The sequence below is a fragment of the Tachysurus fulvidraco genome, chromosome 9 (assembly GCF_022655615.1).
Source record: "Tachysurus fulvidraco isolate hzauxx_2018 chromosome 9, HZAU_PFXX_2.0, whole genome shotgun sequence".
Classification (NCBI taxonomy): Eukaryota; Metazoa; Chordata; class Actinopteri; order Siluriformes; family Bagridae; genus Tachysurus; species Tachysurus fulvidraco.
The window spans coordinates 20,145,018-20,172,276 of record NC_062526.1 but is presented as its reverse complement, the minus strand read 5'-3'; the positions used below and the strand labels follow the sequence as shown (position 1 = coordinate 20,172,276).

General features: G+C 38.5%; 2 protein-coding genes across 5 annotated transcripts in view; one reads left to right on the top strand and one right to left on the bottom strand.

Moving 5' to 3' along the window:
- Window positions 1–1,596: 1,596 nt before the first annotated feature.
- Window positions 1,597–12,130, top strand: si:ch211-202p1.5 (uncharacterized protein LOC103909337 homolog). Of its 4 annotated transcripts, none has more exons than XM_047818004.1 (8): window positions 1,597–2,095; window positions 2,516–2,617; window positions 3,627–3,888; window positions 5,424–5,549; window positions 7,017–7,224; window positions 9,928–10,093; window positions 11,068–11,181; window positions 11,261–12,130. In XM_047818004.1, the coding sequence occupies exons 5-8, from the start codon at window positions 7,170–7,172 to the stop codon at window positions 11,316–11,318; spliced, it is 393 nt and encodes a 130-aa protein (XP_047673960.1). In that variant the 5' UTR covers window positions 1,597–2,095; window positions 2,516–2,617; window positions 3,627–3,888; window positions 5,424–5,549; window positions 7,017–7,169; the 3' UTR covers window positions 11,319–12,130. The 4 variants fall into 4 exon arrangements, with proteins under 4 accessions (XP_047673960.1, XP_047673959.1, XP_047673962.1 ...); XM_047818003.1 differs by having other exon boundaries at window positions 5,424–5,692; XM_047818006.1 differs by lacking the exon at window positions 3,627–3,888 and having other exon boundaries at window positions 5,424–5,513; window positions 6,469–7,224.
- Window positions 12,131–16,120: 3,990 nt separating this feature from the next.
- The window catches only part of adgrg6 (adhesion G protein-coupled receptor G6), a 33,651-nt gene continuing 22,512 nt past the window's right edge, over window positions 16,121–27,259 (bottom strand). Inside the window, exons 12-30 of the mRNA XM_047818698.1 lie at window positions 26,601–26,671; window positions 26,450–26,502; window positions 26,303–26,344; window positions 26,078–26,205; window positions 25,707–25,821; window positions 25,495–25,583; window positions 25,211–25,412; window positions 24,896–25,061; window positions 24,640–24,780; window positions 22,755–22,874; window positions 22,439–22,484; window positions 22,234–22,340; window positions 21,493–21,620; window positions 21,055–21,323; window positions 20,675–20,777; window positions 19,179–19,462; window positions 18,912–19,013; window positions 18,498–18,653; window positions 16,121–16,926 (exon numbers count right to left, since the gene is read on the bottom strand). Of these exons, the coding sequence (XP_047674654.1) occupies window positions 16,736–16,926; window positions 18,498–18,653; window positions 18,912–19,013; window positions 19,179–19,462; window positions 20,675–20,777; window positions 21,055–21,323; window positions 21,493–21,620; window positions 22,234–22,340; window positions 22,439–22,484; window positions 22,755–22,874; window positions 24,640–24,780; window positions 24,896–25,061; window positions 25,211–25,412; window positions 25,495–25,583; window positions 25,707–25,821; window positions 26,078–26,205; window positions 26,303–26,344; window positions 26,450–26,502; window positions 26,601–26,671 (2,513 nt within the window). The 3' untranslated portion in view covers window positions 16,121–16,735. The remainder of the gene's footprint in view (window positions 16,927–18,497; window positions 18,654–18,911; window positions 19,014–19,178; window positions 19,463–20,674; window positions 20,778–21,054; window positions 21,324–21,492; window positions 21,621–22,233; window positions 22,341–22,438; window positions 22,485–22,754; window positions 22,875–24,639; window positions 24,781–24,895; window positions 25,062–25,210; window positions 25,413–25,494; window positions 25,584–25,706; window positions 25,822–26,077; window positions 26,206–26,302; window positions 26,345–26,449; window positions 26,503–26,600; window positions 26,672–27,259) is intronic.

Here is a 27,259-nt window from a genome sequence, read left to right as displayed (position 1 = left end):
CCACAGGATTTCGTCTCTGCTTTTTGCAGATGATGTTGTCCTGTTGGCTTCTTCAAATCAGGACCTTCAGCATGCACTGGGACGGTTTGCAGCCGAGTGTGAAGCGGCGGGGATGAGAATCAGCACCTCCAAGTCCGAGGCCATGGTTCTCAGCCGGAAAAGGGTGGCTTGCTCCCTTCAGGTTGGTGGAGATCTCCTGCCTCAAGTGGAGGAGTTTAAGTATCTTGGGGTCCTGTTCACGAGTGAGGGAAGGATGGAGCGGGAGATCGACAGGCGGATCGGTGTATCTTCTGCAGTGATGCGGTCGATATACCGATCTGTTGTGGTGAAGAAAGAGCTGAGCCACAAGGCGAAGGAACACCTCGGTATTACCCCGGGAGAGCTGGAAGAAGTGTCTGGGGAGAGGGAAGTCTGGGTGTCCCTGCTTAGACTGCTGCCCCGCGACTCTGCCCCGAATAAGCGGTAGAAAATGGTTGGATTGATGGATGGATTAATTAATTAGATAATTATTTGGTGGCTTTTATTATACCAAGGTGTAGCATTGCTCTAACATGGACAGGGATGAAACTAGGAAGTTAACAAGTATGATGTAGTATGATGTAACGTTAAGTCACCTCAGGATCACGAGGCAAAAGTGGGGTTCTGGTTCAGGCTTATAGTTCTGTGTTTATGAGTACAGCAGCCTCATCCTGACCCTTGTTAGAACTTCTGATATTTTGTTCTGTGAAGACCAGATGCTGGATTCACTCTGCTCTTCACTTCACTTCTCTCTCATTCTGAGCGTTCAGTTTCATCTCTTGACAGATGTCTGAGGTTCCACTGAGGATTTGTGTGCGTGTGCGTGTGTGTGTTTTAGTGAGTGTGTGTTTGTGTGTTTGTGTGAGTGAGTGTGTGGTTGTTTGATTGTGTTTGAGTGTGCTTGAGTGTTTTTATGTGTGAGTGTGTGTGTTTGTTTGTGTGAATGATTGTGTGTGTGTATATGTATGTGTTTATGTGTGTGTGAGAATATGTGTTTGTGTGAGTGAGTGTGTGTGTATATGTGTGAGTGTTTGGGTGTGTGTGAGTGTTTGTGTAAGTGTGTTTGTGTGAGTGTGAGAGTATGTGTTTGTGTGTTTGAGTGTGTATGTGTGTGTTTGAGTGTGTGTGTGTGTGTGTGTGTGTGTGTGTGTGTGTGTGTGTGTGTGTGTGTGTGAGTGTGTCTGAGTGTGTTTGTGTGAGTGAGTGCTTGTGTGTGTATATGTGTGTGAGTGTTTGAATGTGTGTGTGTGTGTGTGTGTGTGTGTGTGTGTGTGTGTGTGTGTGTGTGTGTGTGTGTGTGTGTGTGTGTGTGTGTGTGAGTGAGTGAGCGTTTAAGTGTTTGAGCGTGTGTTTGAATCAAATAAAGTTTTATTTGTCACATACACACATACAGGGTACGACATGCAAAGGGAATGCAATTTAGGATTAAAAAAAAAAAATAACCAAAACCAAAAGGAGATAGATAGAAATAAAAAAGTATAAACTATATAAAAAACTATATAAAATATGAAAATATAAGTGGAGAAATAATGTATATACATATGCATAAATATACATATACTGTACATACAGTTATTAGCCCCCCAGGAATTTTGGAACATTTTCCCAAAGATCTTTCCAATGTTTGCAGTATTGATAAAACTTGATATAATCAAACATTCACCAGTGCTATTTAGTAGCTTTTGGTACATTTTGGAATATAAAATACATTTTTAGGCTTGCTTTATATCAAATATAGTGAAAATGGGGGTGGTCAAAAATATTAGCCCCCATGTGAATTTTTGCTTTCAAAACACACCTAATTAATCAATCAGCTTTCAAAACACACCTGTGCAGTCAATTGGCTTCCTAACAACACCCGAGCATTCAATCAGCATAAAAGGACTCCAAGGAACAGGGAACTTGAACACATTATTGGGAGAGACTACTTTTACTCACCATGCCAAAGACAAAGGAAATCAGATTGTGAGGGCTCTTCATCGCGGTGGGCTTCAGGGCCATGGTCCCAGAAGAACCCCTTTACTCAAACAGCGGCACATCACAGCCAGACTGAAGTTTGCCCGTGAACATTTGAAAGGTAAAGATTAGTTTTGGGAGTCTGTGCTTTGGTCAGTTCCTAAACTGGAACTGTTTGGGCACATGGATGTTGCTAATGTGAGGCCTTCAACTCTAAGAACACATTTCCCACAGTTAAACATGGTGGTGGGAACATGGTGGTAGGTGGCTGTTTTGCAGCTTCAGGCACAGGAAGCTTTGTTCGGGTGCATGGCATCATGAACACATCAGTGTGTGTGTGTGTGTGTGTTTGTGTGTGTGTGTGAGTTTTGAGTGAGTGTGTGTGAGTGTATGTGTGTTCTGTCTGTACATTTTCGTACCATGCAGTAACATGTTTTTAAACCCAGATCTTGTTTCTTCTTTCGTTCTTCGTCAGTTTAAATGGCAAATTTCTCGTCCAACCAGAATATCAAGTTCAAAAGATATTTTCCGTATTTTCTAGAAAGTGTCAGTGAAGAATTCCCTCATAAGGAAAAATATCACTTTATACTCGGAGGAGGATTGACTGATTGACATTTGACCTCGGGGGCTGATATCCTTCCAGGTGAGGAATGTGTGTGTTTGGTTTGTCAGACTTATGGCTGATGGAATGTAGATAGTGTTTATAGGAGATGTTTGAGACCAGCACTGATCCAGCTCTGAGATCTTCATGTACAGTTTAAAACCTCAGTGTGCTCATCAGGCCACATTCCTCTGACCCAACAGCCCCCCCCCCCCCCAAAAAAAAAAACCCCAGAACAACTCTTATTGGGCTTAATTATTTGTGCAAAATACACTTATTATATACACCTCTAACCCAGGTGCATAAGTATTCACCCCCACAGTGGGGAAAATCTTCATCAGTTCTGTCATAGCATCAAATCGTCAGCTTGCTAAGGACGTTTTAAAAGATTTATTGCTCTCTTCTTCCCTCTAGCGGATTAACAAAGAGTAACATTTCAATTTCCCCCATTTTTTCATACTTTTTAATCCATTAGATTATGAATTAGACCACGGATTCATTATTCACTCAGTGGCTTATTGTTCATGTTGTAGGAAGTTAATGTTGTTAACTCTCGCAATCCAGCAGGCTGATGATTAAAAACATGTTACTGCTGTGGGAGCCTAGAAGAAAGCTCCACAAACAAACCTTCCTCTGGAAGGTCCAGCTTTCTGAAAGGTGAGGCGATGAGAATGGTACATAAACCAACAATTCCTTCAGAAGGCTCCTACAGTGACCTGACAACATGCTCGTCGTTTACTGCATTCTCACAGGGAGAAGTTCCCTCAGTGCCCCAGATCCTTGGAAATCTTCCATCACTCCTGTTTATTGGGACTTTTGAAACCCTGAATATTTCAAGTATTAATTGATACTTTTAATCCCAGGAGCACCGACTGCTGATTTGGATCTATCTATCTATCTATCTATCTATCTATCTCTATCTATCTATCTATCTATATTGATAGTATCAGCAACAGTTCAGTCTATTCAGCTGTTTTAGTCAATATTCTATATCTAGATCTATCTATCCAGCTTCATGCTGCACGTTTGTGCTTTTCTTCACTGTCTGAAGTCAGCAGCTGCTTGACCCCACGGCACCTCCTACAGTCAGTGATTCTTCTTCAGTGCCACAGTAAACACTGTGTGAACGCCATACGAGTGAAGACTGTGTGAGTGAACACCATGCAAGTGAACACCACACGAGTGAACATCATATGAGTGATGACTGTGCGAGTGGACACCCTGCGAGTGGACACCCTGCGAGTGGACACCCTGCGAGTGGACACCCTGCGAGTGGACACCCTGCGAGTGGACACCCTGCGAGTGAATACTGTGTGAGTGAACACACTTTGAGTGAACACACTATGAGTGAACACCATGCCGTCTCTGAGGCCTCCTCTGGTAGGTTGACCACATCCTCTGTCTTACATGAAAGGACACATCTTGGATGCACATGTGGGGGAAAATCAGAGCTGATTATTATTTATTACACTGTCTGGAGACTCTGGTGTGAAGACGATGACTGAGAACAACTCATGGTCATTATTTCAAGAGTTTCTCACACAAACACTGTTTTAAACAGACACTTACACTGACTGAGTAAATAAAGAGTGACTATAGGTTTCATTTTTTCATAATTAATCATAAACACTAAACCTAAACTTCCAAAGTATCGACACTAATGAAAATGAGCAGAATGGAAATTATAAACTGACAGAAAAAAGTTTAAAAAAGGTGTAACAATGTTCACTTGGAGAAGATTAGACCCCTTTGGGACAATGAAGACCATTTCACGTTTCCTTTAAGTTCTTTGTCACTCAGATGATGGGTTTTTGAGATGATGAGTCTGGTTCCTCTCGAGGTATCTTCCTCAGGGAGGTTTTTTCCTCACCGCTTATTTTTCACTGCTCATTAGAGATAGAAATACAAATCATTTTTTTAAATGTATATCCTGAATTTATATAATTATAATTTAGCTGCTTTGTGACAACATTCATTACAATACAAATCAAAACTGAATTTTCAGTTTTTCTGAAGTATTTCCACATTTCATCAGCTTCTTCATCATTACGTCTTCTTCTGCCCATGTCACATTATCTCATGTCTCATAACCACACAAGACAAAAATGTCATAGATTGTGCCAGATTTTGCTCTCTGCTCAGAGTCAAATATAAAATCTGCATCATGAGACACTGGGTGTCCTTAGACAAGGCATGATTTCCTCACCACTGTCACCTACAGTTTGCTCATTGAGCACAAAAAATCATTTCAATGTAACTATCATATTTAATTTGTACAATGTCTGTAAACCTCTACAGTATCTATAGTTATAATGACTATATAAATACACCTAAACTGAATGAATGTACTTCTGTGTACTGTAATGTTAAAACCGTGAATTCTGAAGTGTTAAATCTGACATCCACTAGGTGGCGCCTCACATCTGGTACATCTGTCACACCCCGGAATCCTACAGAGCTGTGACGTGGGAGTAGAAATCTTTCTAGAAATAAACACAGTGAGAGACAATATCAAATGAAATGCAATAGAATGTATCTGGTAAACTTCAGGATAAAGTGACAATGTGACAAATGTGTGAAGTGATTATCACCTGTGTTCTGACATGGTTTGTCATGTGCAGTAAGAGGTTTCAGTGAATCTGTTAAGTTATGGTGTTAACCTGTGATATTTTTTCTATCAGCAAATTATAAATGAATACTAAACACTAAGACATACGAATTCATTAGGATCAAAATAATAGAAATGGGAGTTGTTGTTCTTTCCCAGTTCAGCATCTCCACAGCAGATCATCTGGGCTGCCTTTTTGATTTAGCACAGTTTTCTTCCTTCTTTCTGATTTTTTTTCAGGCTCAGGACCGGTACAGAGAGTTAATCCCTCAGTGGCCGAGTTACTTCCCTCCCTGGGAATCAAACCCAGGCTGCTGCAATGAGAGCTCAGTATCCTGCAGCTGGACCGACCAGAAACAGAAATAGGTGTAATAATCATATGTGCTTAGAAACAAACAAATACTGAGAAACATCAGTTTGAACCTAATCTGGCTTTATTCAAGGTGTCATGTTTTACAGGTAAAATCTTGAGAGGAAACAGACTCTAAACGAACTCCATCCTCTTCTGGGTGAAACGCAAAACATTTCTCTTTCACAGTTTTAACGATTAGAACATTAGCAATATTTTAGTTCTGTGTGATTGAATAATGATGAACTAACTGTTGATTGTTGTCTTGTGTGCTTCACTAGTCATCATTTCAGGTAACTTTACGACTGTTCTCATGTGATAGATTGGGGCATTTATAATACTGTTACAGTACTAAATATCATCAGTGTGAGAATTTAAATGGAGGTTTGAGAGAACAGTTTAATGCCATTTAAATGACAGATACACTGTAAATATTCTGTCCTGTAGTAATGTAGTATTCTGTAGTACTCTGTAGTATTCTGTCCATGATGTTTCTCACTGTTGCTTGACACCATGCCATTTATCTTGAAGCTAAGTTCTTACCTCAGTAGTCTATATTTTTAGCAGCTTCCTGAATGTACTACTTTTGGAAAGCTGCATTCTGTTTAAACGCAAAATCTAAACCGAACACAAAAATAGCAAGGGTTCAGAATTAGTCCCAGTGTTTCTCTGGTTTCTACTCTCAGCTCAGGAGCCGGAAAACAAGTGGGTAATTTTACCAGCAGCCACTGACAAACTGTTCATTAAACCTTTCCCGCAGACAAAAACAGACACAGGAGGTGGAGCTGGAGTCCCTCTGAAGTCCGCTCCCCTTCCTCTTCCACTCTTCAGCCTTACCTCACTAACCTAATTGCCATAGCTAAAGGCCCTGTGACCAAATATGCTGTTTTATGTGTAGCCAGGTCTTTAATTATCTTTCCTGAAGGTAAATCTCAGTCTTATCTCGACTAATGAGAAGTCAAAATAATCGAGATGCATCTGTAATACACCTGAACTTCACGAGACGCCACATCATCTCCTCTGATAGGCCGCAGTGACGAGCCACTTTTCAGACTCTTTACATCTCTTTAATCTGGATCTCAGTTACGACCGGTCATGTGCACACTGAAAGACATGAAACCGCACCAAAGATGGTCATCTGGGAGAAATTCCCTTCTGGCCACATTCCATTTTAATTGTACCAAAAGTTGAGGAACCCCTAGCAATTAAGTAAGTCTGGCATGCACATGCTTTAATTGAGGGGTTTTAATTGGTTTTTTAATTAAGAACGAGGTTTACCACAGTGGTCTTCCCTTGGTTGGGGAAACGCTCCCAGACAGCGTCCTTTAAATAGTTTTGCTGACTTATAAATATAGTTTTGTTAATTTTTATACGCCAGGAATAGCTCCAGTGCTGAAACAATAGACAGTGCTCTAACTGGCAGATGAAATAATGCAGTAATAAATATACAGTATTAATGTAAGGATTCTACTGTATACACACAGTGTACCCCAAACCACACCAGCAAAGGAGGTGGGCGTCATCTGGAGTACAGACCGTACGGGAGACTCCAGAACTTCAGTTCCCCTACCCGATCCTCTGGATAGACATCTGAAGGTTTTCAGCTTTTATATTTGTTTTGTTTGTACAGAACCTCTATGGATTTTTCCTCTATCCTCTTCCTCAGTGCCATTCTGATAATGGAACAAAAAGGTAAGCACCATCCCTGTGTGTTCCTCATGGTTCTGCATTCTTGTTCAAATGTTTTGTAAATGTGGGATTCCTTTTCTGGAATATTACAAAAGCAACTTATTACTGACTTGCGATTAAAACAGATTAAAGAGAATTAAAATGGACAACGTAATATTGAGCCTTTTTAAGGTTTTATTTTATTTATTAATTTAAAACGAATGCATTTGACATTTTCTGTCTTGTTTTTAAACCTGCATGATTCTGTTCATTCATTTGATTCCTGAATCAATTATTTGATTCCTGATGACTGATTTGTTATTGTTAATTCAGGTGGTGTGGCATTTTGTCTTTCCTTAACCTTGATGAATACTTTGTTGAAAGAGCTGTTGGAGGTCAAAGATCTAAAGACTCACACATGGTTTTTAATGTGATCTCCGTGATCAGGACAGATCTCTTCGGAGAATCTGTTGCTTGTGGAATGAATATTTACAGTACAGTAGATAGTCTGAAGCAGTGAGAAATGTTTCCTGAGAGCTTTCAGGAAAATGTGGTCCTCCGATTTAGGGTTAAGTTATATTTAAGATGTAATATCACATGAGTAAAAGAGCTGCTGTATTATCACAGGTGTGTGGGCGGTAGATAATGTCATATGACAGATAATCACCGATAATGACAGCTCATAACCACAGGTAATGAGAGGTAATGAGAGGTGAACAGAAGTAATCACAGCTGATCAGAGCAGTGTGTGTGTGTGTGTGTGTGTGAGAGAGAGAGAGAGAGAGAGAATGTATGAGTGTGTGTGAGTAGGTGAGTTAGTGAGTGTAGTGTGTGTGTGTGTGTGTGTGTGTGTGTGTGTGGGAGAGAGAGAGAGAAACACCACCATGAGAGAGATACTTTTTATTTTTCTCACCGTTCTGGTATCACTTTATTGTCTCATTCACACAGGATCCAATATATTCTCCTGTCACTGTTTGTGTAGATAATTGTGTTTTGTTTTTGATTTTCCAATTTGCTGTTCTTTGTCTCTATCTATTGTGTATTGATTAAGTTTATTTCCTTAACATTTCATCATACATCCATCATACATTATATAGGATTTAGCAACTGATTCTGGAATATTTTCACACTGGTGCTTTTACACATATTCATGTAGACTTCTCTTTCTGCTGATGGTGTTAGACAGACGTTAGTCCGGCTTTTCTGTGCATTTAAATGTATTGAAACATAACCTGTTCATGTCAGGACTTTATTTTTAATATTTAACTATATTTAAATCACTTTTCACATTGTTCACCTTCTATATCTTTTTAACGTGCACATGAAAGGACTAAAATTGGACAAAGAACCTAATGGACAGAAGCAATCATGTAGAAGATGTGAAACACAGCGTTCTCAGAAAAAATGACATTCTGTAAAAATCAATAAAAAGGTTTATAAGAGCAGAAGTAAGTGTGATTTCTGAGATGGACTTTAAAAGCCATTAGAATGAATCAGGATGTGATGGTAGAAGTGTCTATCTGGGCCACATGCCTGAAGAACCAGGAAACTCAGCAGATCCACTAAAACCTTATAGTTTTCCAAACAAACTTAACAGATACAAGCGGTGACCTTTTCACATGATGGAGCAGATCACTTTATTGTAATTTTACTCTGAAATGACCAAGATAAATATTACAAATGCGCTAAGTCGGTATTCTCAAGACTTGGTGTGACACATGAGATTTTTAGCGACGATCAACTCTGTTATTCACACCTGCGCATTGATGCAGACGTCAGTACAAACAGAGACATGTCTGACTCATACATCCAAAAACAGTATGTTATTTTATACGGGGATTTACTACTTTAACCAGTGAACAACAGAAACATTAGAAAGAAGTACAGAAGTGCTACCCTTGCCATGAAATACATAACGTACTGTAGCAAGAACAGAACTACAGCCATTATCATACAATAATGAACCAGATGATGGCACAGTTCTGAGGAGGAACTGATGAGATGTTCATTTCAAATGGTCAGAAGGAGGACTAGAAATGGACTAAAGAGTCAGTACATCTAGTTGAAGCTTACAAAAGTCTCATGAAAGCAATTTGTCTGAAGAGACAAATCTAAAGGACAAATCTTTAAGTTTGTCTTAAATATTTCCATCAGCAGAATATATCTATTTATAATCTATTTATCGTTGGTCATAATTCACAGACACATTCAGATACATCTGGAAGATGTGAGAAAATCCTTCTCACTGTTAACGCTTTTTGTCTGTAGCTCATTAATAAGACAATAACTAGCACTTGGAATGTAGATAACTGTGTTAATGATGCAGTCTACTGCCACCTTCAGGTTAAAGTGAAAATTACATCGAAGGTATGTTTTAAGTCATTTCACTGCAGGCTGTGTTTAGTCCTGGTGTTGAACCGGTGTTGAGGAATTCACTGTGTTTATATAGAAGAGTATTTCTTTGGCATTGAAGCCCTGTTTGTTTTTTTGGCCACGATTTATCCCCTCGATTTAATCCGCACACAGATTTGTTCACACTTATTGTTCTCGTGCTGAATCTTCTGCACAAGAACAAAAGTTCTGCTCATCATTGACAATGTAAGCATAGCCTTCTGTATACCTTCACGCCAAACAAACCTCATCAGTGAAAGTCTAATAAAATTCCCTAAAGGTTTCTAAGATGATATTTGTTGTGATGATATTTTATGTCCCTTCCTGTTTCCCCAGCCTTCACGGCATCCACAGTCCCTGTGTCTCAGGCTCGGAGAGTTTCACCCTCACAGCTCAGCTCCAAGCCTCCACATCGTGAGAAACGCTGCTCCTGTGAGAACCTGAAGGATCGGGAGTGTGTGTACTTCTGCCATATTGGAATCGTGTGGGTCAACACACCCAGGTAAACAACTGACACTGAGTCAAACTAGACCACAATCACACAATGTCATAATTAATACAACGAACTGGTAGATCTGGGAGAATTTCACACTCATTTACAACCTGGTAACATTTTATTATTATTATTAAAAATAAGTGATTTTTATTATTAAAAATTAGTGATTTTTTTGTGGTGAATTATTTAAAAAAATAAATAATTTGGATTATATTTTGTGACATATTTTAAGTAATTGACTGCTGTTGCTGTTAATCACACAGACTTGTAGTTCAGATGAAATACACGATTAACGCTGTTTGTTCACTCAAATAAAAAAAATCGAAGGTGGAAATCTATTGAATCTAAGAAAATAAGGTTTATTATACCATATATATATATATATATGTTAAACACTTCCATTTTTGAAAGCATTCTTTGTCTTTTTTTCACACCTGAATAAAACTTTTGCACAGTACTGTGTATATATATATATATATATATATATATATATATATATATATATATATATATATATATATATATATATATATATATATATAAAATGTGAATATAATGTGTGTAATATTTTTTATTGTTACACAACATGTATATAGTTAGATTTCAATATTTTCAATGAAATTATCTTTTTCTGAAAGAAGCAATCAGTTTAAATGAGTCTATTATAAAATATAAATAATCTCATTATTAGAAATCTTAATCCTAGATTAAGGATTAATTAAGCAATATTTTAATTTTTTGAGATCGTCAAACTAAAGAAAAACTCCACATCAGATAATCAGACTCTAAACCTCCATGAAGATCCAGTGAGCATTGTATAATTTATAAACAGATGTAAAGCTGATGGAGAAACATTCCCACTCATGACTTCCTGTTCTCATTAAAGCTCAGTGTTTATGGACTACAGCAAGAGATTTTAGACTTTGTATTACTGTACCAATAGACGTTTCTTGTGTAGATACATTTTCACATCTTTTCAGTCAGGTGATCCCATACGGCGTCGGTTTCCTTCAGATGCGCCTGAGAAGACACTTGGAGCGATGTTTTTGCACAGACAACAGAGACACCAAGTGTGTGAAGTTCTGCTCTCACAGGTGAACAGACTGGCAGTGATGAATTTCAACACGTTTATAGAGTTTATAGTATCAAATGTTAATCTTTTCTATTGTGTAGTGGTGAAAATACAAGCCTGAGATCCTCTGCAAGAACATTCATAGAACAGTCAAGGTGAAGGAGGGAGACCATGATGAACTGTCGGGGGGAAGAAGCAAAAGAAGGAAAGAAGAAGATAAATATATTTGCACAGATTTTTTTAATTAAGATCTATAACGACTAGGCGTGAAGATGGTTTGTGATCATATTTCATGTTTAATACGCACAGGATCTTTGTGCAGAGCTTGTTATATTTGTGAATTGCGCACGTGAAAATATTTGGACGTGTGCAGCCAAGACCCACAAACCCACGAGCACTTCAGTGGCCTTGCATCCAAACATCAGCCTCTCTCAAAGGAGTCTGGATCAACCCAAGAATCCAGGGAAATGATGTCATCTACACGAAAGAGTTTTATCACAACGCTAATGACTAAGATTTATATCAGAAGAAAACAGTGAGATTATTCGGTACACAGCGAGAAGACGTGCTCTCTAGAGACAGAATAATGATGGACTGAAGGAAAAAGTCTCCTGCCTGCACTTTCTGTTCTGAAGATGTAAACTGGCTGTGTGTGTGTGTGTGTGTGTGTGTGTACTAGGACCTCTCCTTCTCTAGATGTATCCTAATACCCCCTTCTTGTTTACACATGATTGTGTAAGACATTTTTTAACAGTTATATATTTCAAATAAATAAATAAATAAAAAAAAATTATATCCTCGACCTGACGAGGTAAATGAAAAGCATGAATTTATGTATTAAATGTGTATTGAGACTTTTATGGTTTAGAGTGTAAAATTATTTCTGTATAATATTATATCAGATATCTGTGTGTATCATGTCCTCTAATAAAAGATTTATTTATTTTGTTTGTGAATGCTATAAATAAATCAAATGTGTTTTTTGCATCACGCTGAAGAAAGTGTGTGAGTCCGAGTTCTAGTGTGAGTGTAACATGGGTTCTGTTAGAAAACGTCGCTTGAAAATTGGATATTTACATCCGATAAAATTGAAAAAGGCATGAGGAAAAAGCTGGAGCATCTAAAGGCCTAAAGGATCAAGAGGGTATTAAAGAGCTTAAAGGTTATCAACACTGTTATCAACACAAAGTCCACCAGCACATACATGCACACACACCCACACTCTCAAACTCACACTCACAAATACACACACATGCACTCACACACACACACACACACACACGCAAACACACAAGCACATACACAAACACACACTTGCACACACAAACACACACATGCACACACAAACACACACGAGAGTGCACATGCGCACACACACAAGCACGCACAAACACACACTCAGACATGCGCGCACACGCACAGGGATTTGTCTCTTGTTGAGAATTGAATCATGGTGGTGTTTCTGAAGGTAAATGTTGTGTAGCCGGCTGTTTATTCTGGAATGTTGGTTCACCTCACAGGAAAACTTTTACAGGAGATCTCTGGAAGGAATTTGTGGAGGTCTCATTTACTGACAGGAAGAAAGATCAAACACTCCCTACTGCTCTCTCTCTCTCTCTCTCTCTCTCTCTCTCTCTCTCTCTCTCTCTCTCTCTCTCTCTCTCTCTCTCTCTTCAGTCCTATACAAAATAGAATTACAGTTCTGAGGACTCTGGTGTAAAAACATTATTATTGTTTTTTTTTTTTTTTTTTTTTACAAGTTGGTGTAAAAATGCTTTTAGCAGTTAGTTATGTTCTGGTCTTCAACACATGTGGGAAAGGAAAATATTTTATAGTTGCTATAATTAAATAAACAAGAACTGAACTATTTTGACAGTAAAACACTTTAAACGTTCTTTAGATCAGACACTCAAACATTCTCCTCATCCGCACCACTTTCAGTCCAAATCACTTTCTGTGTTCAAAAAATAAACACAGTTTCTACTTTTTTGTATTTCCACATAAAACGAGCTCATACAAACCCATCACTGATTCAAAAACAGAAGTAAAGATTTTAATAATTAACGTCATCATAACTAAACTGCTGCAAAAAAAAACATTCATCGTTGATTAACTTTTAAAACTTAAAATCATTCAAGACTCAACTTCTTACCACAAACACTGGTGTTGTTAAACACCAGTTCTACTCTTTGCCTTTCCCTGCCATCTATCTTTATTTGTCTTGTAATATAAATATATATCACTCTTTTAGCTTGTCCAATTAAAAAAAGAGAACAACTTACCTCTTTTCTTTTGGGATGTTCTATGATACGGACCAAAATTAAGCTCTGAAAGGAGAACTTCTCCCCAAAATTCATTAAGACTAGATTACAGTAAGTGCACTAAATAAATCTTTCAATCTTAAAAACTGTAATAAATCATTTCCTTTTCTTTACAAACAGGACACTCATCTGATGCATTGAAAGCATTAACGGTGACTGTGCCATGCAACACTGGAGATAACCTGGATATTTATCTAAAGATGCTTTGTACAAAATTCACCATACTGGATTTAGATCGCCTTCCAGCCCCAGTTATTTTTTCAGTAGTGTGTGTGTGTCCACTATGACACCTTTTCCACACCTTTTCTTTAATATATCTAGCACTTGTCCAACCTGTCATTCAGACTGAACTCCCAAATGAGATGCCAAATTAACTATAGGATTTGAGATGGCCCTGGCGTGGCTTCACAAGCCTCGTTTAACCTCGGTCCATGAACACGGGGTTCCAGCAGACAAAACAATGATGTTGTATCTTGCCTCCGCATCTTAAAAAGCTACCAGACGTCTTTAGCTTGCTAGAATCCATACATAAAAGCTCAGAGTTCAGATTCAGTCCATTTGCACGGTTCAGCATGATATCGGCCTCTTTTCTCAGACAAGATCCAAAGGTCCTGTTAAATATCTCTGTATAAACATGTCTAAAGGCTTGTCTTTCTGCTGCCCAGATAAACACGTCCTTGTCCGACTTCTCCCTGAGAAGAAAGATTCAGCTCTTATCTATCCAGTGAAATCTGTTCCAAAAGAAATCCACTATAACGGTTTGTAATTTTTCCGTAAGTCCACTAGGAGGAAATTTTGGCAAAAGCCATTTCTATTTTTCTAACATTCGTTTTATTTTTTCTAAAACACCTTACTTGTTGTTTTTTTGTTTGTTTGTTTGTTTGTTTTTTTTGTTTTGTTTGAAGCATAGCATCATCACCAATATACTGTACACTCCCAAATATTTTGCTCTATTTCCTTTACAGGTGAAGCCTCCAAGTAGTTTGGGAGGACCTGCAGACCCCTCACCACATTTCAGTGTATTTGACTAATTTGATCATTTTTCAGAAGAATTCACTTGTGATTTTCTTAACATCATTATGACATTTCGATGTTTGATTAAAACAATAATATCATCAGCTTAGGTGACAGTGTGACTTTACTGGAGTAAGTTACACACCAGCCTTCAAGTTTTTTCTAATTTTCACAATCAGAGGTTTAATTGCCAAAACATATTACGTTCTGGATAAAACAAATCTTTGTCTAATCCCTCTTTGAAAGCCTGAGCTGAAATCCAAACTCCTCCAGCATACATCACGGTATATCTGTGCTCAACCTGGTCAGATGCTTTTACCTGATCTATAGAAATAAGTCCTGTATTTAAAGTCAATAATCTGGAGATGTCTAAATTGTCTCCTATTAGACACACATTAAGTCTGGTCATGATGAATTTCCTGAACAATCTGCTTCTTCAACCTAATGGCCAAAACCTTATATCAAATTTTTAGATCAGAGCACAGAATTGAACTGGGTTGCCAGTTCTTTGCATCTTTTAAATTTATTTATTTAATTTTTTTTGTAGAATGTTATGATGGCTCTTCTGCAGCTCACTTTAACAGTCCATCAACCAAATTTTCATTGAGCGCTGTGAGCAAATCTTAATTAGTCAACAGGGAGACCATCGATTCCAGCTGCTACGCCCGCCATATTCAATGCTCCTCAGTGAAATCTGCATTTCTTCCACTGAAATGGACCTCTGAAGTTCAGAAATGGTATCATCTGACACTTTCAGCAACCCTGTGAAAAACAAATTGGCTGGCTCGCCACCTCTGGACTCGCTTTTATACAAATTTAAACAGAACACAACGTCTCTTCTCTTTCATTAGGATCTTTATGTCTTCTCCAGTTGCTGAACATAAAGAGTGAATATCTTTTTTTCTAAACTAAAGCAGCACAATTTTTCTTCACCTACCATTTCAGTGTCTTCCATACTTTTGGTATACTTCTTCCCATGCTGACATCCAAAGTTGCATTGAACTCATCCACAGTATTTATTACTCTAACTTTATCCAGCACATCACTCAACCATTCTTTACTAGGTTCTGCATTTCAATGTCCATCCATGTTTCTTGTGTTAACACTCAATGCTTCACCAGTTTCTACCCGTCTCTGTTCTTCATTTTTATCTAAACTTGTCATATTTTTTGAGGCTGCATAAATCACATAACCATAATTGTCTACATTAAATTTTCACAACTAGGTTTAGCTCTTTGCTTTCATTATTTAAGATCACGTGTATCTTCTTCAGCTGAAGTGATCTACAACCTAAAGATCTTTCTGATTTTAGCCACAGCTCTACCATGCCTCATCAGTTCTCAAATCACATCATCCCGATTAAATAGTAGTACAGTACATCTGAAATCGTGATGCCGACTGGACCAAAGATTGACGTGATTGTCATTTAAAAAATTTTTTTCTACCATTTTCCATGTCCCTCACAGTCCACAGATTGAATAGGTCTGAAATCGAAAAGACGACAAGTTCTGTTCTGTCCCTACATTCCCTGGTTTACACCTCTGTACTGTTCACTTTGCTGATGAAACACAGCAGTGGAATATAACAGTCGCAAACCAGGCAATAACGATCCATCCTTCATTATATAAATCTTTGGGGACAAGACTGTCCTGCATTTTTATTTCCAATAAAGCAGAAGTATAAATAAAAAGATACAAAAACCTTAAACATTTACAAACAGCGGCAAAATATACAGTAGGAAGGTGGTAGTAATACAGAGAGAAAGTTTACTTGGCTTCTTTTGTTAATGAGAGAAAACTTAAATCTAACAGAATTACAGAAGACGCTTCGATTCTACTCTCAGACACAAACAACTGCATAATCTCTGGAGACATTCTCATTTCCAATAAAGCAGAAGTATAAATAAAGGAAGATGTCGGTGTGCTGTATATACAGAAGCGAACTTCGATGCGATATTAAAAATCACGTTAACAAAAAAGAAAACAACAACAAAAGACAATTAGAAAAAAAAACAAAAAAAAAAACAAAGCAAACGTACAGTTAAATATAGCGTGGGTATTTACAACATACTCAAAGTCAGTTTGAACATCACAGTATAGAAAACATACACTCCTTCTTTACGGCTTCCTACTGAAAGGATTATGCAGGTGTCTATGCTGGTTGGTTAGCTCAGTACGATACAGTACACACATTTGTACACATCTGTCTCTCACATCGCACCATCTCTCTCTCTTTCTCAGTCTAAAACTTGGTGCTATGGCTGAAGCTGTCGGACAGGATGATATTTTTGTAAAAGTTGTCAGAGCGCACTGAACAGTAGCCCTTCACCTTGTCCAGAACTTGATGTACAGGCAGAATGGTGGAGGACGAGGAGGATGCATCTGAGTCAGAAGTGCTGCACTTCTGGTTGGCCTGGATGGAATACGGTTTACCTGAAAGACAAGATGTTAGTGAAATCTGTGAGCATCTGCAAAGAAACAATATTATTAGCACCGTTCAGTGCTGAGTACTGATTTGTTTGGTGGTAGCACTGCGCCATCACAGCTCCAGGATCCTCGATTTGATCTTTACTGCATGTTCTCCACATGTCCACACAGGATCCCTCTGGAGATTCTACTGTTGTGTAAGCTTCAATGGGATGCTAAGGCTAGGTAGATACCTTCAGACCAGGTGTACCATCTATTATATAAGGGAATATCTAGGAGAAATGTCTACAATCTACGTCTCATATGAGAATGAGGAAAAAATGGGAGAAATGACTGATAAAGGTACTACAGTCGTTTTTAATAACCCCTGTGAACCTACTCCAGACTGGTCCACTCTTGGATTAGATGTTACCTTCTGGTCTTCTATAGGTTCAGCCTCAGCATCCCACAATGCCCCTCTACCACAACACCCTGTGATCTATCATCACTTCATATGTCCTTCATATATCATGGTTAAGATCTGAGATAAGATCTAAGAAGAAAAACTGAGTGATAAAGTTTGATTAACTGGTTTGCTGAGTGGGGGTCTAATAGTGAAAGACCTAACTGATGATCTGCCCAAGCAAGGAATGTATATACTGATATATATATATATGTATATACTGATGTATATGATTTCCTACAAAATGGTAGAATCAGCTCTTGCATTGGGCTGGGTGTCAAGTCTGGACCTCCTGAAGTTGTACATATCGTGTATAGTATTAATCGTCGCATGTTCGTTTTCTAGTCCAATGCAATGAGGTTTAATGAACATTAGAGTAGCACACCAAGATTATTAACACACAACTTAGTATTACATACTAAAATACTGCAATATTAGAAATCCACAAGTATTACCAAACCAAGTAATGTTAACAAAATAGGTCCACAGAAATGATCAGTTTCAGCATGCTATTAAACAGTAAAGTGAACAGAACTCTATTAATGCTTTCTGTTCAGCCTCAAATCTGAGTTCTGCTGCTCATCAGACACAGACCTCCTCATTACACTGATCCTATTGGTCACTGTGGCCTTAGTTTTACTCACTAATGAGATAAACCACTCTGTTAATGTTACGCATGGATGTATGCAGTATTAATGCACGTGACCTGCTTATGCTCACGTTAAAGGAGTTAAAGGAACCTTGATATAAAGGATTAAAGAATATCGTATTTCTTACATGAACCGCTTCGTGCACCTGAACATCATGCCGTACCCTAGAACCAACAAACAACTGTGGCATTAGACAAAACAAACGAATTCTCAGCAGTTTGTTATGTAATTTCCACAAGTGTAGATTAAGTGCGCTTAAATCTAAGCTAAATCTAAAGCTGCTTTGTGACAATGTCCATTGCTAAAATCACCATACCAGCATACTGACAAAGTCAGTTTTTGTCAGTATATGATGTTGCCGTAAAGAAATATGATGAGTGTAAAATGAGTGACTTCGGTCAGGCTTAGCTAAGTGATTTTCATGCTAACACAAAATTTGTGTTCATGAAACAACCTGAAAACAGCATGCTGTAGGACTTGCTCACCTGAACTGCTGTGTCGCTTTGCAAAAGGGTTCAACGTGACTCTGGCTTTGGACGTCCAGTTGACTGTGGTGGAGCCGTACGAGCTGGAGGACAGCGACTTCCCGATATTATCAGAGCTCACCTTCTTGGTGTTGTTTGTGGCAGTCTTGCTCCAGTCTGTGACAATTAGCCAAATGTTAGCATCTGAGGGTGATGGTATTGGATGTAACAGTAATTTACAATACAATGCTTAATCTCTTAATCTCCCTTCATGCAACGTTTCCTCCTGTGAACTCATGAGATCACCTGGCTTTGTAATATTAAATATTCAAACTCCTCTAAATCATATAACGATTGCTAACATTTGTCCAAAACGACACCATTCTACATTTTCCCAAAAGATCAGACGAGCTATATGTGTCTGTATTGAGATACCTGAATTATCAGCCAAGCGTAACTTTCCACAGCATAAATATCTTCTCCACTGCTTCTGCACATTTTCTTTCAGAGCACAATGGAATATGAAGATGAATAGTCCTGTAGGATAGATACGAGTTTCATTATTTATTAACTGATCGGTAATTGGGTAAACATCTATCTGTCAGTAGGACCGTCATGCTTTAAACCATATCTAAATGGATTTAACGATGGATTTAAAGCAGGTTCTGTTACAGAGGAAGAGTCTTGTCATATCTCACCCACCTTGCAGTGAGTTGAAAATGGAGAAGAGGTACATAAATGCCAGATTGACCGGCCCCCAGGCGAAGAAGGCAAAGCCCCAGGTCATGCCGAGCAGGAAGGTGAGGCTGATGACGCTGCGCAGGTTACGCAGCACTTCCTCCTGAAGCGTGCGGTTGTTACGTTTTCCGTTCCTGCCACAGATCTGCATCATCACCACGATAAACATGGCCACGTTCAAAAGGAAGATGACGCAAAAGTAGGCCACACACGTCACGTAGAACACGGCCTTGTTCCGAATCCAGCAACTGATCAGACACAGGGGATCAGAATCAGTGAGAAGTGTGGAGTTATGTAGTGTAGTGCAGTGTAGTGTATATATCTACAGTCTGTAGTGTTGTGTGTATATCTACAATGTGTTGTGTAGTGTAATGTTGTGTAGTGTGTATATCTGCAGTGTGTAGTGTAGTGTTGTATAGTATAATGTAGAGTGTATATCTGCAGTGTGTAGTGTGCTGTGTATAACTGCAGTGTGTAGTGTAGTGTAGTATAGTATAATGTAGAGTGTATATCTGCAGTGTGTAGTGTAGTGTTGTATAGTATAATGTAGAGTGTATATCTGCAGTGTGTAGTGTAGTGTTGTGTAGTATAATGTAGTGTGTATATCTGCAGTGTGTAGTGTAGTGTTGTGTAGTATAATGTAGTGTGTATATCTGCAGTGTGTAGTGTGCTGTGTATAACTGCAGTGTGTAGTGTAGTGTAGTATAGTATAATGTAGAGTGTATATCTGCAGTGTGTAGTGTAGTGTTGTATAGTATAATGTAGAGTGTATATCTGCAGTGTGTAGTGTAGTGTTGTGTAGTATAATGTAGTGTGTATATCTGCAGTGTGTAGTGTAGTGTTGTGTAGTATAATGTAGTGTGTATATCTGCAGTGTGTAGTGTGCTGTGTATAACTGCAGTGTGTAGTGTAGTGTAGTATAATGTAGTGTGTATAACTGCAGTGTGTAGTGTAGTGTAGTATAATGTAGTGTGTATACAGTATCTGCAGTGTGTAGTGTAGTGTTGTATAGTATAATGTAGTGTGTATAACTGCAGTGTGTAGTGTAGTGTTGTATAGTATAATGTAGTGTGTATAACTGCAGTGTGTAGTGTAGTGTTGTATAGTATAATGTAGTGTGTATATCTGCAGTGTGTAGTGTAGTGTTGTGTAGTGTAATGTAGTGTAGTGTGTATATCTGCAGTGTGTAGTGTAGTGTTGTGTAGTGTAATGTAGTGTAGTGTGTATATCTGCAGTGTGTAGTGTAGTGTTGTGTAGTGTAATGTAGTGTAGTGTGTATATCTGCAGTGTGTAGTGTAGTGTTGTGTAGTGTAATGTAGTGTAGTGTGTATATCTGCAGTGTGTAGTGCAGTTACTATATTTACAGTGTGTAGTATTGTGTTGTGTAGTGTAGTGCTGTGTAGTGTATTGTTGTGTAGTGTAGTATATCTACAGTGTGAATGTTTCCATCTCAAACTTACAATTCAGACAATCCTTGACCACTTGCTCCGTTTCCATAAAACTCCTTTCCGTAGGAATTTTTGTCAGAAGCCAAAACAAGTGCTACAATTACAGCTGGAAGTCCTGAATAAAGCAGCAGATATGATAACAACGGGAGGTTATACAACATCATATACATAAATCTACAGTATTAAGCACACAGCAGTAAATATGTGAGTCTGATGTGGACGATGCTGATTAAAGTGATATAAGAAACTATAATATATAGAATTTCATGTCAACATGAAAGCATCTCCCAGACATTCAACAAAAACGTTCCATAACATTTTTCAACTTTCCCCAAAGATCCTGAAACACATTGGTGCAAATGTTTTACTGCCTCCATCAGGCTGTGACTTACCCCATCCAACAATGCAGAACTTGAGGATGTACCTCCGGATGTAGGTGTTAAAGACCTTGACCAGGGCGATGTACATGTGGACGGACTCAAGGCCCATCCAGGTGAATGAGGTAAGAAGGAAGAAGTGCAGGAAGGCAGCCACAGCCATGCACAGACCCTGAATCTCATAGGAAGCCAGCCAGCTGTCCAGGAGGAACGTCATGTTGAGGAACAACAGCGAGGTACTCAGGTTCATCAGGATCTTTGACGGATAATCTCGACGCAATTTCCTGTAATTTCAGCAGTGTGTGTGTCAGTGATCTCACAAGTTCTCACACATCACCTAATCGTCAGTTACTTTTCTATTATGAAAGCTACAAGACCTACAGGTGTGATCTCTTGTCTTTCAGACATCTTAAATGATCTTAAATACTTGAAGACATTTAAGGAGTAACTCACTCGAAGGCAACATAAGTTAGGATGGTTACAGCTGAAAAGATGGCTGACAAGCCACAGCCGATGTACGTGATGAAGGTGAGAATCTTGGTGTTCCCTTCGTTCATCGTTACTGCAGATCCACTCAGGTCCTACACGAGCACACAGATCAAATCCACAACTGAGCTTTGAGCTAAGCTTCTTCATCCATGAACATTTATGTGGAAAACTTTTACATTCCAGGATAAATGGTTTACAGCCATGTTTTCCAAACTGTAAAATGATCTTGATCATTTATGCCTGCCTGCCTGTCTGTCTGACTATCTGACTGATCGACTGTGTGTCTGTCTGACTGTCTTTCTGACTGACCACCTGTCTGTCTGTTTGACTATCTGACTGATCGACTGTCTGTTTGACTGACCACCTGTCTGTCTGTTTGACTATCTGACTGATCGACTGTCTGTTTGACTGACCACCTGTCTGTCTGACTGTCTTTCTGACTGACCACCTGTCTGTCTGTCTGTCTGTTTGACTATCTGACTGATAGTCTGTTTGACTGACCACCTGTCTGTCTATCTGTCTGGCTTAATATCTTTCTGACTGACCAACTGTCTGTCAGTCTATTTGTCTGTCTGACTCACTAACTGACTGTCTGTCTGTCTGTGTGACTGTCTATCTTACTCACCAATTGTCTGTCTGTCTTTCTGGCTCATTATTATTATGCTGTCTGATTTAACCCCATGATGAAGAGGAGCTGTATCTCACCATCAGAACCCCGAAGTGTGTTAAGTGGTTACACAGGCAGATTGTCTTGTTGCTGTTGGACTGGGCACTGACCCGACACCCCTCACTGTTCCAGCCTCCTGTACCATCTATAGAACAGATTAAATTCAGAGTAATGCTGCACTCTGACACACACAAGAGGAAGAAACCACACACTTCAGCTAAAGACCAAACATAACACACTTACTTTGGATGCTGAAATCCCAAAATACACACAGTCGGTTCTGATACCACTAAAAAAAAGCAGAAGGGTTTAAGTTTATTACTAACAAATTCATAGCAGCTATGTAAGTAAATGAAACTCAGTTACACTGGTTTATGATTATTCACCAGTTCAGGATCAATCACTCAGCTCATTACTCTTTAGATAAACAGTGAGAACATGAGCAGTGCAGCAGGACATCAGAATCTGACAGGGGTTTTTTTAAGATAATGTGTTGTGCGGAAAGGAAATCGCTCGTCTTCTCTCATGAGTTTTACTCCAGAAGCAGAAGAACTGATACCTGATTCTGCAGATGAGTGATCTCTATTTCCACAGGATCTTCAAGATTACTGATGGAAAAGTTTCCCACACTGCTGGCCACCACGTAACTGTTCAAGGACATGCCGTTGTCCTGCTGGTCCTACAGGAGACAAGGACACAATAAATCCATACTAATCTTCATGTTTAGATTAAATCCTAGGTTTAGTGACATCTAGACATTAGATTAGAAACAAATAAGAGCAACAATCAGGGATCTGTAAAAGCTGTTTCATTCCCATCGATGTCTTTTACTGTCTGTGTGAAAGAGATGTTTCTTATCAGCATTTAAAGTTTTATTTTTTCATGGTGTTTTGATCAGAATGGATCGTCAGTGTTTGATGTCATTATGGATGGTTGAATGATGTCAAGTGGACATCAGGAGGCAAGAAGTTCTGCACAGCACTGAGGGAGGACTAGAACCCAAAAAGCAATAGCATGAACACAAAGGGATCTGTGACTCCATTACTGCTTTAATGGAGCATAAAAGGATCATAAGGAAGAACTGGGTCCTTTTTACTTTGTTCACACTTTTGGTCCATTCAAGGTGTATGAGGAGATTTTCACACTGGGCTTATTTTCTGTGGGAGATGAGGTGTCTCAACTCCTTGATGTCCCCCTAACCCTCAATTTACATGCATTTTGTAGAAAATAATGATGTCGTCATCAGCTAAAACACACATCTGGGTTACTTTACGTCCTGCAGACTTGAGTACGAATTGTGTTCACCAGAGCACCTGAACTCAAAGCTCCTCCTACAGGTTCGTCTCAGGTTCCTGCTTCCTGCTCCACACGACAGCTTTCACTTTGACATTTTTTCAGATCTGAACTGTGCTCACAGACTACACTGTCAGTGTGTAAGCATCTAGTTAAGTTTTTTTAAAGATGGATCGAGTGTGTAATCTCCCTGTGTGTGTATTAGATCAGAATCATCTCTTTATGCTCTTCACTGTAAACAAATATATCTCTTTTCGATCAGAGATCCCTGATTATTGCTGAATTTAAGGTCGTACTTAGCAAAGAAATGTTTTTATACAAGTATTATTAACAAAGATACAGGACACTGTTGTTATATAATACAAACATATAAGTAGAATATTAGATCCTTACTGCTAACAATTCAATTCAAATGTATTTGTATAGCGCTTTTAACAATTGACATTGTCTCAAAGCAGCTTTACAGAACATAAACATAAAACAAACGGTTAATATAAAGATTAAAATAATATAACATTTCAAAATTAATATTAGATATTTAAATGTAACACAACGGCTTATTTTGACTAGATAAGGTGTCTGATTTGATGGAAAACAATCATAAATCCTGGATTACTCCAAGAAGCACTTTGGACTACAGACTGCTCTGCGACCAGGAGGTGTGACGTCAGAGTGATATCAGAGTGACTTCAGAGTGATGTCAGAGTGACAACAGAGTGATGTCAGAGTGACAACAGAGTGATGCCAAAATGACATCAGAGTGACTTCAGAGTGACGTCAGAGAGATGTCAGTGTGATGTCAGAGTAATGTCAGAGTGACATGAGAGTGACATCTGTTTATTAATATACATTTAAGATGAACAAACCTCAGTTTTTGATAATATTCTACTAATATTCTACTTAAACATTTTATATGTTACAGGTTATATGTTAGTTTACACAATCACCAGAAATCTATGACCTTACCATTAATGATCCATAATACTGTAAATACAAAATTCATCAGAATGTCTAGAAGTTAGATTCCTCATGAGGAACAGTATGTGTATTCAATATCATGCAGAATGTATAACTCATGCTAGCAAAGCAGTTTAATTACAGTATAATCCAAATGCATGTGGCTGAAAAACTGGGTTCAGGTTAACACTCACCTGGAACAGCCCTGTTTTACTAAAGAACATGAAGTGAATTCTGGAGATGATCTCAACATCTGCCTCACTCAGGTTATGGAGCAAAGTGGCAGGTAGTGAGACACTCGCTAAGGAGTTCTCGACCTCTGACTCCAAATCGATCTGATACAGAGAGACAGCAAGAGTGCACAGAAGCATGTTATCTTGCTCTGGATTAACTGTTAGAGAACGAGCATGGAGCACAGGCAGCCTATGTAGACAGTACAGATTGGTGTACCTGAGGGTCTGAGGAGTTTAGAGCCATGAAGGCACTGAAATTAGCTCCGTTAAAACTGCTGGAGTTAATAGCTGAGATTCCCACTGCCAAGTTCTTGGAGGTGATGGTCAGTGAAGGACCATCAAACTCGATCTTCTGCACCAACTTGTCCATGGTTCTTAGTGCCCTGAAAGAATATATTCAGAGAAAACTTATTTGTTTTATTGACTTGTTTGTCAGGCTTAACTGCAAGTGCTTGTGCTTTAAGTAAGTGGCTGACTGTAGTTAAACCCCAGTGTCCTGATCTGGCTGAGATAAAAAAAAAAAAAATCCTACATTTCTGAGGCAGCCAGCTGCATGGCCTCGGAGCTGATCATCACGTTGGAAATGATGTTGACCACAGTGGAAGCCAAGGTGACGTTAATTCGTGCCACATTCACCAGCTTGGTCACCACGCTAACAACCTTCGACAGCTCCGTGGTGGAAAGCCCGTTGTTTGTGATGTCGGCGAGTTGAACCGCAACGTCTGCAGCATTTTCTGTTAAAAGCAGTTTATGTGATGTTATGAATTTACCGACACTATCCATCTCAATTTAAGAGCTAAAAGAACACAATGTCACCTTGTGAAACTTCAATTTCTTCTATATCTTTGCAGTTCAAGAGGTTTGGCTGGTCCCAGAATGATGAATAATTGTCTGCGTTGATTTTGCTGAGAGAGAAAAACAAACTTGTTCTGACGTATGTTAAGGGGTTTATATGTTTGTGAACCCTGACATCTATATAATCAGTGCAGAAGTTTTTGTTTAAAAGGTAAGGTCCAGTGTCTACACACCATGTCCTGGATGCGTTCTGTTCTTTGTATGGGAAGCAGGGAATGAAATAAGTGACTGACGGTCTGCTCTCCGGCCATTTATAATGCAGTGGCGTCTCCTCCGCCTGACAGTTTTCTGTAGAAGGATTCAGATACATCAGTTATAATGTCATAAAAATGACAAAGTACGCACATATGGTACTCTAAATTATTAACGTGTTTAAAATAATCACTCCAAGATTCATAATATTTAATCAGAAAAATGACTAAGGACTCATTTGAAGGCTCTGTTGAGTTTTATCACATTTGATCAATCGCTTTTATAATTTCTAGGAGATCAATAATAAGGTTTAAAAATCTAAATTAGACCGAAATTTGACTAAAGTTCATACCGACTGCATTGACGTCGATGTTCTCTAACGTAAAGCTGCCTGCAGGAAAGCTCTTCAGCCTGTTCTTGATGTCAGCGGCAGTCAGAAGTTTGCCTGTAGTGTTTCTATACACCAGCAGAGCAGTGTATCTGGAAAAACCACAACAACAACAATAACACAGATTAAGTCCCTTAATACATAAGGAGTGTATAGTGTGTAAGTAGAAGTAAAAGTGTAATGCTTTACCTGTTGATTGTCATCCCAGAGGAGTCAGTGCCGGTAAGAATGCTAAAGTGAATATGAGTACAGTGATAACACAAACAACAACAACAACAACAATGTGAATATCTGTTGTTATCCAGTGACATCAGAAGATTAGTGACCGTTTCTCACCTGACATTCGTTACATAAATAGTCTGATTCCAGTCCAGGAAAGTTTGATTCAACTGTAGGAAAGCACAAACACAACAAGATACACAGTGTAAATATCTTAGCACGACACTGTAGTATAGAGTTGTAGAGTAGATTTACAGCGAACTCATACCCATTGTTCTAGCGCTTCATCTGTGATTTGTAGATCATCTGATACAAAAGCAATCCTGTAGAAGGTAAACTCTGAAAATTCAAATAGGAGCAAAGATCAGTTTATTCAAGAGCATAAACGTGACGAAAGTTAGTAGTGATGAAATCTTTTAGTTGTGCAGTAGACCGTGAAGCACAGCAGTAGGAAAATAAAAGAGATGACACTAATAAAATGATTCATAAATCCTATTTACTTTTCATTTCATCCTGTCATCCAAAACCGCGTACTCTTAATCATTATTCATTTAAAAGGCCCGTATCTTAGAAACCTGATTTTCTCAATCTATATAAACAAAGCTGACAGCAAATTATAAATTCTGTATAGTTGTGATATGACTATAGCAACTTACAGAACATTTACATATAAAGTGAATTGAAATCGTAAAAAGAAGGAAAAAGAAATAGACTGTGCTGTTGCTGGCTGTAGAAAAGGTTTTATATATATATAAGCCCCTACACAAATTAGACCACTTAGCATATCTATAAACAATCTCATTCACTATAGCTAATTCAATATTTAGAATGAATAAATTTAATCCTGGAAATAAAATAATAAATATCCCAATTTTGTGGTATTGCGCTAGTTTTAGATTCTCGATTTGAGTGAGATATTTCTGCTGT